Source organism: Pogona vitticeps, chromosome 5, assembly GCF_051106095.1.
Source record: "Pogona vitticeps strain Pit_001003342236 chromosome 5, PviZW2.1, whole genome shotgun sequence".
Classification (NCBI taxonomy): domain Eukaryota; kingdom Metazoa; phylum Chordata; class Lepidosauria; order Squamata; family Agamidae; genus Pogona; species Pogona vitticeps.
This window is the reverse complement of record NC_135787.1, coordinates 127,974,982-127,994,003: the sequence shown is the minus strand read 5'-3', so window position 1 is coordinate 127,994,003 and position 19,022 is coordinate 127,974,982. Positions and strand designations below refer to the sequence as shown.

Sequence of the window (19,022 nt, the reverse complement as noted above, 5' to 3'; positions counted from 1 at the left end):
CTCTAGCAAACTGACCATAAAGATGAAAAAAAAGTCTTTAAAAAACAATTCTTTAAATGAAGCAAATATCAAATGGCAGTGTTTAAACTGCCTAAATTATTTGATACTAGCACCTTCTTGAAGATGGAATGTTGATCAACACATGGAAACAAAACTGAAAACTAAAGCATTGTAATGTTAAGGTTTGAAATTTCTGTTCAGTGTTAAAATAATTAAGGGAGGTGTAGAAAAAAAACAGCCCTGAAAATGATAGTGTTTTTAAAATTGAGGATTGAATTACAGTTTACTAAAGTCCTTTTAAAACAAGGAGCTAGTTCTCCAGACAAACAAGGTCATTGTACCATAACATCCTGAAAGCTGAATTTGTTTTGTTACAATTTGTAAATTCAGAGATGGTGTTTGCAGGTTTTATGGTCTGTACTATCTATATTTACAATATTCTAGCCTTCTAGGTTTCTGTGATTCCAGACCTTCAATGCTACAGCCCTTTTTTACTCCAAGCTCTGGACAATTTTTAGTCATAAAAATTATATTGTTATTGTGGCATTGTGCAAGATATTAGGTTGTGAAATTTTGGAATTATAGTAGGTGCAACAACAATTTAGCTTCCCTTTTTTTCTTGGAGTTCATGTTCTCTGAATATCCAGGCCCCTGAAGAAAAAATATTGTTTACAGATGGGGCAGGTGGGTGTAAACAACTGAATTATAAATATAGGGAGATAAGACACACATACAGACATTCACACCATCATTGCAAGTCCATGCCACTCAGGGCATTAGATATCAAAGAACAACAATCATGCAGTAGCAGCATGTTTCATTTCCAAAAGTCAGCAGCACAATTAAAATGGATTTTCTTCCATAGGTTCAAACTAGTGTGGCTTGGTGAATTATTTTGTGTGTTCCTAATATTCTTAGAGGCTAAGAAAGTTACTCTTTCAAGAACTTTGGTGTGTTGGAGAAGTATTTTCTGCCTTTTGCTGTTTCAGTGTGCTTTTTTTTAGAATGTAATTGAAACATTCTCATTATAGTTTTTGACACTTAGAAGAAATTTATGGTATCTTGGATTGTATTTGATTGCAGTTTAAGTTTAGTGTTCATGTATATTTAGTAGCTACAGTTTTGACATAGCTGAAAGTTTTTTATATTTTTACAACTATGAAGTATTTTTGTCTTTATGGGACATAGAAACAATTAGGAAATAAAGCTTGTAGAATTAGACATGCTGACATTGCCAGGAATTATTGCAACAGTGAAAAGTCATACTGTATTCCATGATACTCACATTAACTTTGATACGATTGTCAACAATTTTCTGGTTTCATTCTGGAGCTAATCTCTAATTGGGATAAATGCCAACTGTGAGAAACACGGCCTTCTGATTTTTCCCTCGAGGTCTATAATGCTCTACAAGTCTCTTAGCGGTACATTCTGGGGTCAGAATCTCTGACCTGAAAGTGGTACCTTAAAATCTAAGAAATACATTTCAGTGGGAGCTTCTACGGGTTATAATCCACTTCTTCTTCTGAAAGAAGAAGTATGTGCACATTCAGGCAGACTAACTTTCTTTTTTATCTTTTTCCCTTTCTCCCCCTTTTTCTTTTTTCTGTTCTGTTCTACTTGCTTTTTGTGTTGTTGAAACAATCTAATCAGAAAAATCCTAAAATGTGGTATTGCGTTACATTTTTTGAAAGTGACTTTACCACATGTCTATATGGAGACAGTGCCCAAAATCCTGTTGTGCAATTATGCTGGCAGAAAAGAAATGTAACTCACAGTTGAGAGAAAAGGAAGTGGATAAATGCTGCTTTTGCAAGTCTCTGCAAGGACAGGGTGATGGAGTAAATGGTCATGATAAAATAATCAGAATATATTCTTTGTTGTTGTTTTAGCCAGAATAAGGAATTTAGGGAAGTCTTGAGAAATTTTAAGAGGAAAGTACAAATAAGGGTTAGGGTTAGGGTTAGGGTTAGGGTACTTGTACTGACAAGAAGATTGAGCTATTAAGCCTAGCTAATAATGAGAAAACCACATGGATCAGTAAGAATGACTATAAGAACGTTAAGGGGAACATGTAACAAATAAGGAGAAAAATAAATAGGAGTCTGGGGTCTAGTTAATGTGGGGAATGGGAGATGTAAACAGGGGTGGGACTTCACATGATTGGTTTAGGCATACCAGATAGGCTGTACACCTTGGAGTACCTACCAATGGGGAAACAAGGGAGGGACCATGAGGCCAGGAATAGCGAATAAATATCTAGCTATCTATATAGATTGGTGGGCCTACCTAGTTAGGACACCCACTTTTGCAAAAGTGCTTTTTAATAAAGGAGAGCGGCTTGAATTCGTGGTTGTCTGGGTTCTGTATTAAGTAACAAGGGTGTGAGCATTTCTCACACAGTGAATCCAACTCCCATTAAATAATGAGTCCCTCCTTGGATTCCTGACATGAGCAATGATTGGCCCACAATGAGAATTAAAGGCATTTTGCTGCTGCAGGTTACACCATTTCCTTTCTACCAGAATTACTATGCAACAGGATTTTGGCCAATACAATGGATTACAGTATAACCAATACTCTCACATGTTTAGAATTCAAAGAATTGCATTCTGCTGGGTGTCAGATTCTGTTTTTTTAAAATATAAACCAAAATACATATAATACTAACACATAAAACTTACGTATTACATAAACACAAAATATTAATACACCCCTCCCTGAAGGGACCATTATATCTTACATACTTTTACTTATGATCATAATATTCCTTCTCTTTTATTCAACCACCAAATCCTTTACATATACTGTATTCATTGCCAGTTTTTCCCCCTTTATCTTTATACAATACAACTTTTATAAATTCTTCCCATTATTCCTTAGATTTATTAATCTTTAGTTCTCCTTTTTCAGACTTAATTTCTGAAGTCAGTTTATCATTAGCTGCTATATTCCATACTTCATTGTACCACTCGCGAAGCTGAAAATCCCAATTCTGCTTCCCATTTGTTCGCTATAAGCAATCAAGCTGTGGTTATCAAGTTCATTACCATTTCTTTTCTTTCTTTTTTTGTATTATTCACATCACAATTTTCTATCATCAGTAACAATGCTGTTTTTGGAACCATTTCGATGTTGTCTTCCAACAATTCTAATTTCTTCAAATATTTTAACTCATACTTTTTGTATAACTTCACAATTCTACCGCAAATGATGCTGATTTCTTCAGAAGAGAAATGGCACTTTACAGAAATTTGTGGACCCAAATCTTGATAAATTCTGTGTTCCTATGTCACCAAGCAGTCAAAAGTTTTTTTTCTCTCTCTCCTCTTTCCCTGTGTGTGTGCACATGCTGGCAGAATAAATGCTCCATGCTGAGGAGCCCTTCTTTGTTCACATAGGCGGTAAGCTTCTCCTATAAGAATCATTGGCTTCTGTTCAAGACTGGCAGTAACTGGAAAATCTTGTTTCCAGTGTTCTTTAGGGACTGTTTCATGCAATCCATTTAGAGACTGGAGCCAGAGATACATTAGGTCAAGTGCAGAGGTTGTCTCAGGTAATAAACAATGGGATGTTGTTCCTCTCGAGACTCTAGCCATTCCTTTCTGTTGGAAGACAGAGACACACAGCTTGCTATCAGAGCCCTTAATCTAACTAGATTCCTTAAATATAATAGAGGATATTATCTTCACTGTTGTATTAACTATGATTCAGCTACTAGCCCAGGTGACTTCTATATCTGGGAAGGGGAGACAACACTATCTCTCCTCTTCAAACAGTAGAATATTATGGCCCAACCATGTATGATGTATGCACATTAATGTATAAGAACTATGATTTGCTTGTTTTCAAGCAATTTACATCCACAGGTAGCAAACACATGTAAAAGATCAAAACTGTTTGCCCTAACATTCACCCAAACATCTGCACATTCATTCAACATCTATAGAAGGCCTCCTGCATGAAACTGTAAATGTCGAGGCTCTCTGCAAGTCTTTGGGTATGAGTGGGTAGATGATGTTGCTGTCTCTGAGCATATTCAGAATCCATCTATATTGAATGCAAGAAAAGGTCTCCGTGTACATTTCTTTAAATGGCATCTCTGACATTCAGAATGTGGGACAAAACCAGAGGGCTGCCACATATCTTTTCCATTTTATGGATTATTGTGCTTCAAGAACTCATAAGTAGTTTCCTTGACCCTTTCCAAGAGACATCTCCCATGAGACAGTAGAAGTTATTTCCACAAAATCAAGCAGCAGCACAAACCATTTTCTGTGTAGAAAAGAACGGGTTCTTGTAAACAAAGCATACTCAAACTGTAATGTAATGTAATAACCACCTTTTACAGTACATTTTCTACTGTTCATTACAAGTGGAACCCAGTTAGGAAGCAATGTATACTACCCTGAATGCCCTTGATGTTGTCTACTATTGGTGGGCAAAAATCATCTGACATATTTATCTGAATTTAACAATATATTGCATTGTATTGTTCTGTGGCACTTCTGATACGAATAATAATAAAAAAGAAAATGACAGGATATTATTTTTCCGTTCCACATTCTCTAAATCCAAAGCTCAAGTCAATACCATATTTATAAACTCATATTCTGATTTCAGTGGATCACAAGCAGAAAGCAGGATAAAACCAGGTGTGTTCCCAAAAAAAGGCCTGGCTGATTCAAGGGACATGCATCAGTAGAGCAATCCAGAAGACTCCGTCATATGCTTCAAGTCAAATACTCTTCTACTGCCATGCAAAGTTCATACCCGCTAATTCAATCAAGGTGGTTTTTGCTGTTATTACCCAGGGGAACACAGTTCAAGTCTTAGCGCATCATGAGTTTGACTTACTATTGCAATTGGTTTTTTTCCTGAAAGAGAGAAGAAATTGTATTTTCTGCAATGTATGTCTGACAATTAAATGACTCCTAAGCTCTGCACAGAAATTAAATGCCACCTTTAACTGTCAGAAAAGCACTCACTGGAACCTTAAAGTCAAGAGAACTATTTCATTGAATTTATAGTATTTTGGTGTTGTTTCTATTTCATAATACGAAACATTCCATGTGGGGGGTGCTTGACTATTAAAGTTCGGGTTTTCAAAGTTAAATTGAAAGTCGCTTGGATACTCAGAATGAACACAAACAATTTAATCTAGTTCTTATTATACGACTGATCTTAGAAATTTGTATCAGGTGAAACAAGAAGAAGAAGAAGAAGAAGAAGAAGAAGAAGAAGAAGAAGAAGAAGAAGTTATGTGACAACTCAACTAGACTATGACATGTCCAGGTATTTAGAGTCTGGAACCTGCTCACACATCCTGCCTGATTTCGATTGTTTCGGCCTCTGACCTCTGATATGGTATGGCTTTGTTGACTGTCCTCTGAAGGTGACATTTGTCTGGGTCAAGGGATCATCCACAGATATTTTCCACATTACCACATTTAAGCATGAAACTAAAAAATTAAAAGGACTCATTACTCCCCTCCACCAAAAACATGTTAAGTTGAATACATCACAAAGTTGGTGCCTGACTTGTAGATGTAGCTCAAGCCAACTACTGAGGTACAAATGTGAGTGCATAATTTGTAAAAGTGTGGAATTCTAATGTTTCCTGCTTGCAAACAAATAAACAAATACAGGCCAGTCCTTTGGGTTTCATCACTCACTTTGCTATCTCTAGCCATAAAGTGATTTGTCCTCTTGCTTAGTCATTGATGTTCCTTTCTCCAGTGCGGAGGTGAGTGGCTTCCAGAGGTCTGCAGGCCATGCAGGCTCTCTTCTAGATTATAGAGGACTGCTTCTATGCCTTCTCCAATATTTTTAATTTAAAAGGCCCCCTCACACTCTGTAAAGGGTATACAGAGCAATTGTGCCATATTTTTGCCATCACAGATCTTATTAGAGATAGGGAGGGGTCTTTCTTCAAAATGAAAAGTGAATGAAAAAGCCTTTGGGATTTTTTAAAAAATGGAATTATATTGGGGAATTAAGGGGTACTAGAGGTACACTATTGGCTTTAGATATGCCTGTGGTGTATGGCCTGCTTCTCTCTTTCAGCTCTCGCTCTCTCGTTTTGGTTGACTCTTGACCCTCAGTGGTATGCAAAATAAAATAATACTAGAACTGGCTCATTTCTTTTAGTCCAAGCACATTTAGACAAGTATTCTTACTGGGAAGGGTGATGGCCTAAGCTGGAGTGGGGTTACCCCCAAATGGATGGCTGAGGACTACAGACCATGGACCCCATTACTTGGATTATAGAAGAATGTATGTTTTCTGTGCAATGTTAATTTGGGGTAGGCAGTGAAGCAGACTCTTTGAAACTAGATGCACACTTGGGTGATTACAGGTTTTCTAGGAAGAGAAAACAAAAGTAGAAAACATAGACAGCCAATAGTTTCACTGGTTCAGTGGCAGTTATCTATCTGATTAGAAATATATCATTGGTCTAAACTGGTGTTCAACAGTTTATATGGGAAGCACATCCCTATAAGAGACAATGAACCTAAACTTTCTTTGAAAAAATGTTATATTCATAGGACATATGCTGAAATTAAAAAGAAATTTTCAGGGCAGCTGTAGGGAGGGAAACGATAAAAGGAGAAAGGTTTAATTTGGGAACAAATAACTTTACTTAATGAAAATGTTAATGAGTCCCTAATTTAGTGAAATTTACCTTGAGGTTCTGGTACAATTAAAGATCTTACCCATGCATGCTAATTAATGCACAAACCAACACAGTATACTTGAAATGTATGTGTGAAATTGAATGTGAGAGTTGGGATCCCAAAATAACTCTGCACTTATGACTTAGGGCTTGTAAAAGATTGTCAGAGGTGTATCTACACTGCACAATTATCACAGTTTGATATCACTTTAAGTGTCTTGGCTCTACTGTAAAAATCTTGAGATCTGAAGTTTGGTGAAATATTGAGAGTGTGTTCACTAAGAAGCTTTCTGTGTGCTCCCCTTGCTTAAACCATAGCAAAAATGCTAATATTCTCATTACACTATGAATCACAGGATTCTGTAGGATCATGTTTTGGTAGCTTAGGTAGTATCAAATGACTATAACTACTGCTCAGCTATACTTTTGGTTTCAGGGATAATATGATGCCAATGTTTGGACAGGCAAACCACCCACTCACCTTCACTTCTGAACTGAATCGTGATGCTTACTTTTTAAACAGCTTTTGAGGCATCCACCTGGCCTGGATTTTGGATAGTGAGTTGCCATCAACATTGTGTACTGTCTGTGTGATTCTTTGCTTGAGTCTTGGGGTTGCACTGATGAACAAATCCTAAAAATTGGGAAAATGAAGGTTGCCCTTTTTTGTGGTGAGTCTTGTCAATGGGTTTTCCTACCAAAGTTCACTTGCTTCTGCCTTCCAATGAATGAATACCATCTGAGGCAAAGAAGCACACAGAGCTGGCATCATCAACAAGGGCAGCAGAACCAAAGGATTCTATCCAGAACCACAACAAATATGCAAGCTATCTTATCACAACTTCTATCCCCATCTTCCAGCCCAGGCTAGAGGGAGATACGGGCCTTTATCAGACCTCACTAAGACAATCTCAGGAATTAAGTCATGAAATCAGATGAACCTTTTGCCTCAGAGTTTCAGGTAGCCATTATCCAAAGCCAAGGGTGGTTTTCACCAGGTTGGGCACTTCAGAGTTGTGGACAGTGCAAAATAAGACATACAAAATCCAAAAATCATGGCCAGATAGACATACCAGGCCCCTCTCCTGAGAGCATGACCCAAGAAATAGGCAGGATTTAGTACCAGATTCTTAAAAAAAACATATAGCATAAATCACACAGTCAGTGGAGAGAATTATATATGTTTATTTTATTAGGGGAGTAGAGAAAAGCCAAACTGTAAAAAAGATCCATTTGTGCAAAATTACAGAAAACCAATTAGAAAATGCAGCTGGGAATACAAAAAGCAAAATAACAAAAAGCTGACTGGTGCAAGCTACTGTGACACCCGTTCCCCGGGTCGTGAAGTGATGTTAGGAGTGCCGTCTCGCCCTAGAGCCTCCGTGGGCACCCAGACCGCACCCAAGCCTTTTCCACCACGGATGCTGCACCAGGCAGTGGATACCTTTGATTTAGAAAAGGGTATGAAAGGGTTAAGCATAGCGACCCAGACTCCTCTAGTCTGGGCAGGGAGGGGAAGGAAAGTTCCAGAAGAGGGAGCTGAGGGAGAGGTCAGTCTGAGGCAGGCGGGGAAAGAAGGCGAATGGGAATGGGTCTCAATCCAGGATCCCTGGTCGGGCAAGTGGGAACAGGTGTGTATGACCAGGCAAGAAGCGGAGGAGAGAAGGAGGAATGAGGCTCGGGTCCGTCCCTCTTACTGGGGAGAAAGAGAGACCCGTGAGTGGAGGCGAAAGCTAGCTGAGGAAAGGAAACGGGTAGAGAGAGAAAGAGAGGAAAAGACCCGATGGCATCTGGAGGAGTTGAGGAGACTGGGGTATCATCCGGACCCTGGGAAACCCTCGGGACAACAGCAGCTTCACCCTGGGGATATGCAGGGCTCGAGGAGACGACCCCATTATTGACGATGGAGCGAGATGACTTCGATCCCGAAGAACCCTCCCAGGTTCAGGCCGGTCCATGGGCATCGAAGTCCAGTAACCCGTTTGACGAAGATTGGGTGCCCCTGTATGAGCCGTTACTTCAACAGGAGAAGTTTATCCCCAACCTAATTGACGTTTCTATCCCGTTACCACAGTTAAATAAAGAAGACAAGTTGTTTGGTTTAAAGGCGTCTGAGGCTTTATTGGGGAAGGGGGAGGCGAAGAATAACGGACCCTCACATACTGGCGCCCAGCACGTGGGGCCTCCCCCGCAACCCACAGACGCAGAAAAATGGATGCAGCGTATAACAGAAGGGCAGGAGGTCTTGTTGAAACAATTAGCAGATCAGCAGCGGATGATAATCGAACAGTTAAAAGCACCTCAGGGAAATCAGCCTTCAGAGAGCATAGGACTGAAACAACCCATAGCAACACGGCCCCCGGTTAAGTTACAGAAAATGGGTCCCCAGGATGACCCGGCAGCGTTCTTACACACGTTTGAGAGGATCGCCATCTCCGCGCAATGGCCAAAGGATCAGTGGGCACTAATACTGACCCCATACCTCACGGGGTTACCTCAAGAAATAGTAGATACCCTAGACCCAGAAGACGCGGGAGATTACGACGTGGTAAGGACGGCCATTTTGAATACCCTCAACTTAAACGAGGAGGCCTACCGGAGGAAATTTCGGGGACTAAAATTGAAGCCCGGGTTACACCCCAGGACACTAGCGCAAAAGTTGAGGGTAAACGCCACGAGGTGGATACAACCAAAGGGGAAGACAGCAGAACAGGTCGTAGAAATCGTGATTATGGAACAGTTAATATCCACGCTCAACAGCGGAGCTAGGAACTGGGTCATCAAGAACAAACCCTCCAACCTAGAGGGCGCTGTGACACTGCTCGAAGATTACTTAGAAGCAGAGGACACGTGGCAAACTAGAAGTGCGCCACAAGGAGAAGGAGCCAAACTGAGGGAGAAAATGGCGGACGCTAACAAACAGGCGGATTTTCGCGGAGCGGCGCAGACGGGGGCCAAAAAGAATAGACCCGACCGCATTGAATACGCAAACCCAGTCGGAACGAGGGTACCAAGACCAACGGTGACAAGCGACCCGGCAGCCTCCAAACAAGCGGCGACCTGGAACCTAGGGAAGGAGAAGATGACCGCTTGCTTCGGCTGCGGCCAGTTCGGCCATATTCGGAAGTATTGCCCAGTGACTGAGTGTGCGTGGGCAGAGGCTTGCACCGGGATGACCAAGGTGGGTGAGGAGAATCACCCGGGTTGGGTAGTAGAAGCGAGAGTAAATGGACATCCTAAGAAGGCTTTAGTGGACACAGGATGCAGCAAAACGCTGGTAAAGGAGCTAGAGGGAGAACTTTTACCTGAGATCACTGTAATCCGGTGTATCCATGGGGATGTGAAAGAATATGCAACTACCATGGCAGAGGTCGAGGTAGATGGCCTTAAAAGGGACATGGAAGTGGGAATAGTGCCCGGTATGACCCGAGAAATGCTACTAGGGAGAGACTGGCCTGGACTGAGCAATTTGGCTAAGGAGCCCGGGGAAATAGGCTGGGCTCAGGAAGAAACGGAGGCCAGGGAGTTAGAAGTGATGAATTTGTCTAGAGACCAGATACGATGCCTCCAACAAGATGATGCGGGACTTAACAGCTGTTTGCAGCAAGCGATGACTGAAGGGACCACCCCAGAAGGGGGGCAAGGCTTTGAATTGAGGGGAGGTTTGCTGTATCGTGTAACCAAGGCTGGCAACGATGAAGAATCCCAACTGGTAATCCCAGAGGGCCTGCAGTTCTGGGTAATGCATTGGGCTCATGACTTACCGGTGGCAGGACACCTAGCCACCCAAAAAACTCTGGATAGAGTGAAACAGCGGTTCTGGTGGCCCAGGATGGCCCACGACGTAGAAGAGTTCTGTAGGTCCTGTGCCAAGTGCCAGATAACTCAACCCAAGTCGGGACCAGGGGCAGAGCTCATACCTATGCCTCTGGTAGATAGGCCATTTGACAGAATTGCTTTGGATATTGTAGGTCCGCTAACCAAGTCAGCGGGGGGGGCATCAGTACATCCTGGTTGTCATTGATTATGCCACTCGGTACCCGGAGGCAGTGGCCCTGAGATCCACTACAGCTAAAGTCTTAGCCAAAGAATTGTTAGAAATGTTCTCCCGGGTGGGTTTTCCAAAAGAGGTCTTAACAGATCAGGGCTCTAATTTTATGAGCCTGACCTTCAAGCAGATGTGGGACCTATTGGGGGTTAAGCCTTTACGAACCTCGGTTTATCATCCTCAAGCCAATGGGCTAGTCGAAAGATTTAACCGGACTTTGAAGGGTATGCTCAGGAAATTATCAATGGAAAAACCCAAGATGTGGCATACCTTCCTTGCCCCATTAATGTTTGCGGTTAGGGAGGCCCCCCAAGCTTCCACGGGATTCTCCCCCTTTGAGTTGTTATATGGCCGAAGACCCAGGGGGATACTAGATTTAATACGAGAGAAATGGGAAGAAGGGGAAGATCGTTCCCAGGGGGCCCTCCAACAGATAGTTGAGATGAGGAATAGTTTACAATTGGCGTGGGAGATGGCTAAAGAGAACCTGGGGCAAACGCAGATTAAACAAAGGGGTTACTATAATAAAAAGGTTCGTCCTAGGAAATTCGAACCCCAACAAAAGGTACTAGTGCTCCTACCCACAGAGACTTCCAAGTTCTTGGCTAAATGGCACGGGCCTTACAAAGTACTAAGAAAATTAAATGAAGTGGACTATGAAATAGAGACCCCTGATAGGAAGAAGAAAACTCAAGTGTTCCACGTAAATTTGTTAAAAGAGTGGATAGACAGAGAAGTGTTGTTTGGGACCGAGGTCGATGACGAGTTGGGCCCCGAAAGGGAAGACTTGACCTCCGGAGGGGATATAGTGGTAGGAGACCTCTTGTCAGAGGAGCAAAAATTACAAGCAGGGCAGTTGAAGGAAGACTTTCCCCAAGTATTCTCCTCAGTACCTGGGTGCACCCAGTTGGTGGAACACCCTATAGAAACACCCCCTGGCAATGTTGTAAGGGTTAGTGGAAGGTCTTGGCCCAGACACATAACTGGGGTAATTAACCAAGAAGTTGATGAGATGCTTAAACTGGGGGTCATAGAACCATCCAACGGACCTTGGAGAAGCTTCCCTGTAATGGTTCCAAAACCTGATGGGTCGCTTAGGTTCTGTATTGACTTCAGGAAGGTTAATGCCATATCCCGGTTCGATGCTTACCCTATGCCCAAAGTAGGGGACTTGCTAGATAAACTAGGGGGGGGCAAATATCTCAGTTCGATCGATTTAACAAAGGGATATTGGCAGATCCCCTTGAGACCCCAAGATAAGGAGAAAACGGCTTTCTGTACCCCTAAGGGTTTATTCCAGTTCAAGAAGATGCCGTTTGGGCTTCATGGGGCAGCTGCTACGTTCCAACGATTAATGGACCAGGTGTTGGAACCCTTACAAGACTGTGCAGCCGCATATATTGACGACATTATAATTTTTAGCAGCTCCTGGGAAGAACACCTAGCCCACCTTAGGAGGGTACTGGAAAGGCTACACGAAGCAGGTTTGACGGTTAATCCCAAGAAATGCAAAATTGGGCTGCCCAAAGTAGATTACCTGGGGTACAAAGTCGGGCAAGGAGAAATCCAACCCCAGGAGGAGAAAGTGACTAAAATATCCAAGTGGTACCAACCCAGGACAAAGAAGGAAGTCCAGCAATTTTTAGGTTTAGTAGGTTATTACCGCCAGTTTGTGCCTAACTTTGCTTCTATAGCGGCGCCGCTAACTGATTTAACTAGGAAAAAAGCCCCGGTAAAAGTAATATGGGGTCCTTCCCAAAAGAAAGCATTTGAGACGTTAAAAGAAATCATTTGTGAGTTACCAGTCAGGTTTGCACCTGATTTTGATATACCCTTCACCCTTTTTACAGATGCATCAGATCGGGGTATAGGGGCTGTCTTATCACAGGTTAAAGACGGGGTAGAATACCCGGTGTTATATTTGAGTCGTAAGCTGTCACCCCGAGAACAAAGATATGCTGTCATCGAAAGAGAAGCTTTGGCCATCAAGTGGGCCACACATAGTCTTAAATACTATTTGCTAGGAGCTCCCTTTGACCTGGTCACCGACCATGCCCCTCTACAGTGGTTGGAACGAATGAAAGAGACCAACCCACGCTTAACTCGGTGGTATTTAGCTCTACAACCGTTCTCTTTTCAAGTAAGATATAGAAAAGGCAAAGAGCATACTAATGTCGACTATTTTTCTCGGCAGGGTCCGTGGGCGCGCAGCGAGGAAGAGCGGACGGCACTCTTGGAGGGGGGGATGTGTGTCACCCGTTCCCCGGGTCGTGAAGTGATGTTAGGAGTGCCGTCTCGCCCTAGAGCCTCCGTGGGCACCCAGACCGCACCCAAGCCTTTTCCACCACGGATGCTGCACCAGGCAGTGGATACCTTTGATTTAGAAAAGGGTATGAAAGGGTTAAGCATAGCGACCCAGACTCCTCTAGTCTGGGCAGGGAGGGGAACGAAAGTTCCAGAAGAGGGAGCTGAGGGAGAGGTCAGTCTGAGGCAGGCGGGGAAAGAAGGCGAATGGGAATGGGTCTCAATCCAGGATCCCTGGTCGGGCAAGTGGGAACAGGTGTGTATGACCAGGCAAGAAGCGGAGGAGAGAAGGAGGAATGAGGCTCGGGTCCGTCCCTCTTACTGGGGAGAAAGAGAGACCCGTGAGTGGAGGCGAAAGCTAGCTGAGGAAAAGAAACGGGTAGAGAGAGAAAGAGAGGAAAAGACCCGATGGCATCTGGAGGAGTTGAGGAGACTGGGGTATCATCCGGACCCTGGGAAACCCTCGGGACAACAGCAGCTTCACCCTGGGGATATGCAGGGCTCGAGGAGACGACCCCATTATTGACGATGGAGCGAGATGACTTCGATCCCGAAGAACCCTCCCAGGTTCAGGCCGGTCCATGGGCATCGAAGTCCAGTAACCCGTTTGACGAAGATTGGGTGCCCCTGTATGAGCCGTTACTTCAACAGGAGAAGTTTATCCCCAACCTAATTGACGTTTCTATCCCGTTACCACAGTTAAATAAAGAAGACAAGTTGTTTGGTTTAAAGGCGTCTGAGGCTTTATTGGGGAAGGGGGAGGCGAAGAATAACGGACCCTCACAGCTACACACTGAAATAATCAATGGTATCTCTAATTAAACACCAGTCAGATTCCCAGGGCATACAATGAGTACAAGTTCCATAGACCACCCAAGAGAGTAACAGGCTGTACTCTGAACCTGAAGTCTTAGTGAGTTCTGGTGCCTCCCACTTCTGTTCTTTAAAGCTTGGTGACAGATTAACATGAGACCTTCATTTATTTTTTGACTACAAGTTCCAGAATTCACCCAGAATTCCTCAAGACAGAATTTTGGGAACCGTTTCCAAAAAAATGTAAATGTTCACAGGAGTTTTCAATCAGCTCCATTCAGCACATGTCTGAGAAGCATGATATTGCTAGGGAGGCAGGAGAACCTGCTGGCAGGGACTAAGCTCCAGAGGAACTATAAGGCATTATGGGACTGACAGTCTTTCTTCCCATTAGGCTGCATACAGAATGCCCAAAGAAAGTATATAATGCTGATCTATACATATGGACCGAGACACAACTGATTATAGTAGACAATATTAAGCAACATAAGGCATGGGAAGCCTATGGCTTACAACATGCATCAACCCCAGTCAGAAAGGTCAGTGATGAGGAATTGTGAGAACTGTACTTAAAACATCTGAAGAGAAAACTGAAATAGTCCTGAAAAGTTCCTTACCCTTGGGTTATATGGACTAATAAGCTGACTAATGCAGCATCATATGTTCATTAGTAGACCCCTGTTTATATGAGCAAACAAGCAATGACAAAAATAGCACTCGTCTTGGGCATTATTGCTGATTGAAAGAATAATTGCAGAAAAAAAGTCTTGACATTGTAAAACCCATGCAAACATTCACGTGAATGTGCACACACTACTCATTATGGAGCTATTAAAAGGCAATTTCCGCTCTTAGTTCTTTGACCAGCTAACCTCGAGAACCTTCTGAAATGTTTTACTACTAAGGCAGAAATTATGCATTGATTAGTTGGTTGTGAACATGCCATTCCAAATGCCATCACTCACCCAACAGCGTTGTGCTTTAAGATCATCCGTTATTCTCTGTGCAGCATTTGGAACATTCCTTATATTCCAGACCATCTATAGACTTGAGGTCATTTATTTTGGGGCTCATCTTTCAAACTGCTAGCCTCTCAGTCTATTACATCACCCTTGGATTATTTTAGGATGAAAAATACTACATATATATTTTGTTAAGTAGTATCTTTCCTGCTGCATATACAACCACTTTCAGTGATTTATAGCATCACTCTGCTGTTCTTTTACAGCCACAGTTCCCATAACTCCGTTGGCCATATAAATATATTTATAGCCTAGACTGGTGCAACTGGTTGTTTATTTACAGCAAAGATTGATTTTCCATTCCCCCCGAAAGATGAAACAGCACAGGAAATTTGGGCCCAGTTATGTTGCTCAGGATACAGGGTAAGAACAGAATTCATCCCCCAACTTCTTTGTTCCTCCTACCATGTTTCTACTTCCACCTTTTCTAACTTTTTCACCTTTCCATACTCAGTAAGGAGTATGGAATTAACTGGGGAGCTAAAAGGTGGAAAGTTGGCCATTGCTCCCTTACTCCGGAATAAAAACGCGAGACCAGAAATTATGGATTAAACATGGGCCACACTTTATTGAATATAATCATTATTGCCAATCCTTTGACAAAGGGGGGGAGAGTCCTGCTGTAGTGTGGATTCAGGTTTCAAAACGTAGGTCTAAATGGACCCTTCTAACCATCAAATGTGCGAGTCCCTGGCCCAAGTTCTCCCAGCCATGAAGACAGTGAGAACTCTGCCAGCCCAAATTTGACCATCCCAGACCTCAAGCCATTCTCTCCTTGTTGTCTGTTGGTTCGGGTGTGTCCCCAGCTTATCTCCCCCCCAAGCACTGTAATCGCACGATCCGTAGCGCTGGGAGTTCAGATGAGCTATAATTACCTGCTATTGCTATGGGACTCACCAAAATACCTGTTTGATCCACATTAACCGCCACTGCATAGGGACTAGTCACGCTAAGTCCCATGCCCACCATCAAGCCCATCAAGCTCCAGCAGTAGCCCCCCCTCCTGATGTCTTCAAGGAAGACATCCAAACCTCATTCAAAAAGATGTACACCATCTGACCGAAAAAACTCTGGCCTATCCAAGCGGATCCTTTGGTGACCAATCACCAATTCAAGGCTGCTGCAAACAGCTCTGTAGACTCTCCTGTTAACACTCAGTCAGGCAGTGTTTATGGGTAAAAAAATTCTCACATCCCTCCATGACAGCCGAGGGATGATAGTCAACCAAACAATGTGCATGGCAGGATATGTGGCCTTCAACGAAGTGAGGTCACAAATCACATCAATGATCAGGGCCTTTCCACAATGCCACGTCAAGTCGTTGCCACCTGGGTGGTGCCCAAAGGCAGTCATATGCCAAATCTGGTTCCAAAGTATCCCTCAGCATCCTCTCCACTCAATAAGGGCCCGTGCTTCTAGACCAAGACAACTCCCCCATGGGGACACAGCAGCATATCACACTGCCCAAAAAATGTAGCTGTGGCCCATGATCATGATGTGTCTTCTCCTGGCCACCACCACACTATCTGCAAGACATAAACAAAATAGGTCCCTGCCTAGACGTTGGGAAGTGCTCTAATGTACCTATGATAAGAGGATGAAGCCCATCATCCAAACTATTTGATATCTTCTGGACGGTAACCGAGGGCAGCCGCCGTAGATGCCGCACCAATTCTGAAGGAATGTATATCAAATCTAAGACCTTGAACTCCTTCCTTTTGAAGGGCCAAATCTGTTAACTTCCAGAACTGGTACTTTGTCAAAGGGTAACCATTCCTATGTATAAAGAATTAACCTGGGTCCAGTTCTTTAAGTTTTAAATATTCTTCCATAGCCTTGACAGGGCAGATTGTCTTAATGTGACAATGTGACAGAGTAATACCTGATCCTTTGCCCCACTGATCAATCTTGGATCGACATACGTGGAACTGCACCATCCCATCAACTACCTTAACATCTTGTAATTGCAGAGCTACCTTAGTTTTGTCCCCCTTTCCTGAGGCAACTACTTCACTAATCCCAAGGGCACCAAAAATGTTGTCTCCGATACTAATATGGTAAATAGGAATGGCCTGAGGAGGGCAGAGTTTCAGCTTTAAAGGATGAGCAGGAGATCGTGTCTAACGGCGCGTGAAATTCTCTAATCCTATTTTTTACCCTAATTTGGTAAATAGGAAAGCCAATTAGCATTGCATACACCTGGGGGAGTATACTTTTAAAGGTCAGATCATACTTCCACACTATTAGAGAGCAAGTTGGGTAGGTGGGGCTCGTCAGCCCTGGAAGGCAGCCCATCTAGGAGAAGGAAAACTCTGATTCCAAACCTCCACTGCCTTGTTGCTATATCCACTTATGGAAAAGGCTTCAGGAGATAACCTCAAGGCAAAATCCAGAGCTGGAGTCCCGGAGGCAGTTCGTGTTGTTCTGCCAACTCCTGCGACGTCGCTGCGACGTTGCTGGAACCAGTTGTATTGGCTCTTGCCTTTCCATTGGAATATTTCACCGATGAGGAGAAGGGGGATTTGCTGCTTGGGTAACAGCCTATCCTCCATATTATTTTACCCAGGCTTTGTGCTCTGGGGAGGACACTCCAGCTTTGCATACAGTGTCGAAACAACACGGGAAGTAGCAGTTACCAGTTATAAGTCTTTGCTCGATTGGCGTAGAGCATGACGCCAGAGGCTAACATCATCAGGTCCTTCCATGAGGGAATGAAAGGCACCTTAGTTTTGGATGGCTCAACATCAGATTCCTTTGACATCCGAAGTGGAGTGAAACAGGGCTGTGTCCTTGCACCAACCCTTTTTGGAATCTTCTTTGCTGTCATGCTGAAGCATGCCTTTGGAACTGCAACAGAAGGTGTCTATCTCTGGACTAGATCAGACGGAAAGCTCTTTCATCTCTCTAGATTGAGAGCGAGAACCAAAGTCCAACTGAAATGCATATGGGACTTCTTCTTTGCAGATGATGCAGCCATTGTTGCCCACTCTGCTGAAGACCTCCAACAACTCATGAATCATTTTAGCAAGGCCTGCCAAGACTTTGGACTAACAATCAGCCTGAAGAAAATACAAGTCATGGGTGAAGGCGTGGACTCACCTCCCTCTATTACCCCTCTATCCCATTTTGAAGAGCCCCTTGTCCAGCAGGCCGAGGCAAAGAGGAAGTCACAAAAGCAGCAAAATCAGGGAGCTAGACAGGGCACAGATTGGATTTGTCTTCAGTGTGGAAGGGATTGTCACTCTCGAATTGGCCTCCTCAGCCACACTAGATGCTGTTCCAAGTCCTCCATACGGAGCACGTTACCGTAGTCTTTTGAAACTGAAGGATGCCTAACAAAATCAACAAATATTTAATTGCATTTGTTTTTAAATACTACAATCAGCTGTTTTTTCACTGTTATCTGCTTTAACTGACATTGTAAGCCACCTTGGGTCCTAACAAAATAAATATAAGTTTTGTACAGTAACACACACACACAAAAATCAGTCTCACAGATGTATACAATTTCACTATGAACACCACCACCAGCAATACCCCTCTTCCTACCATGAGGAGAATTCTTGTGTTTTCATGTGTGCAAGACAACAGACCAGGTCATTATTCACATTGCTACATGTGTCTGATTGTTCAGACATTAGTGCTATCTCCAGTTGTTCTGGATTTGTTTCTGCGTTCCTGTATTTTTATTGTTGTTGCAAATTTGGATAAATCATCCTGCTATTTGTGTCTACACTTGGAAGACTATAATCACTAGATGTCCTGGAATGTATCATGCCATCTTCATACACACACATCTAGAACACCCTATTATCTCACTCCCAACACCGATTGCCCTCCTCCCCTGCCTATCTTCTTTGCCCTATCCCTGACTCCTGTCTCCTCCCTCCCTTCCTTGTTTTACCCATCCTTGGGATATGGAGCGATGGCGTGTAACTAGTTTAAAAAATGCATTAAAAAGTCATCAAATGATGCATACAAACAATGCATACTAGGGTCCAAGTGAGCAGATCCTGTACAGAAGCAAAGTGGAACAAAGCACAACTGGGTGCAAACCCCATAGAAAGCAAGTTTTTCCGCTTCCTACTTTGAATCTTTTTACACTGGTTTGAATCGTGTCAACACTGCGCTGCAGTTCCAGTGTCATTGGTGTCAGGAA

General features: G+C 43.1%; 1 protein-coding gene across 1 annotated transcript; it reads left to right on the top strand.

Moving 5' to 3' along the window:
• Window positions 1–7,993: 7,993 nt before the first annotated feature.
• On the top strand, window positions 7,994–13,736 carry LOC144583267 (uncharacterized). Its single transcript, XM_078376741.1, has 2 exons — window positions 7,994–9,857; window positions 12,919–13,736. Exons 1-2 carry the CDS (start codon window positions 8,460–8,462, stop codon window positions 13,552–13,554), a joined length of 2,034 nt encoding a protein of 677 aa, XP_078232867.1. The 5' UTR covers window positions 7,994–8,459; the 3' UTR covers window positions 13,555–13,736.
• Window positions 13,737–19,022: the final 5,286 nt, after the last annotated feature.

Coding starts and splice junctions, on each gene's coding strand:
- LOC144583267 (XM_078376741.1), top strand. CDS start 8,460: ATGGCATCTGGAGGAGTTGAGGAGACTGGGGTATCATCCGGACCCTGG. Junction 9,858..12,918: donor CTTGCACCGGGATGACCAAG/GTGGGTGAGGAG, acceptor TTTTCTCGGCAG/GGTCCGTGGGCGCGCAGCGA.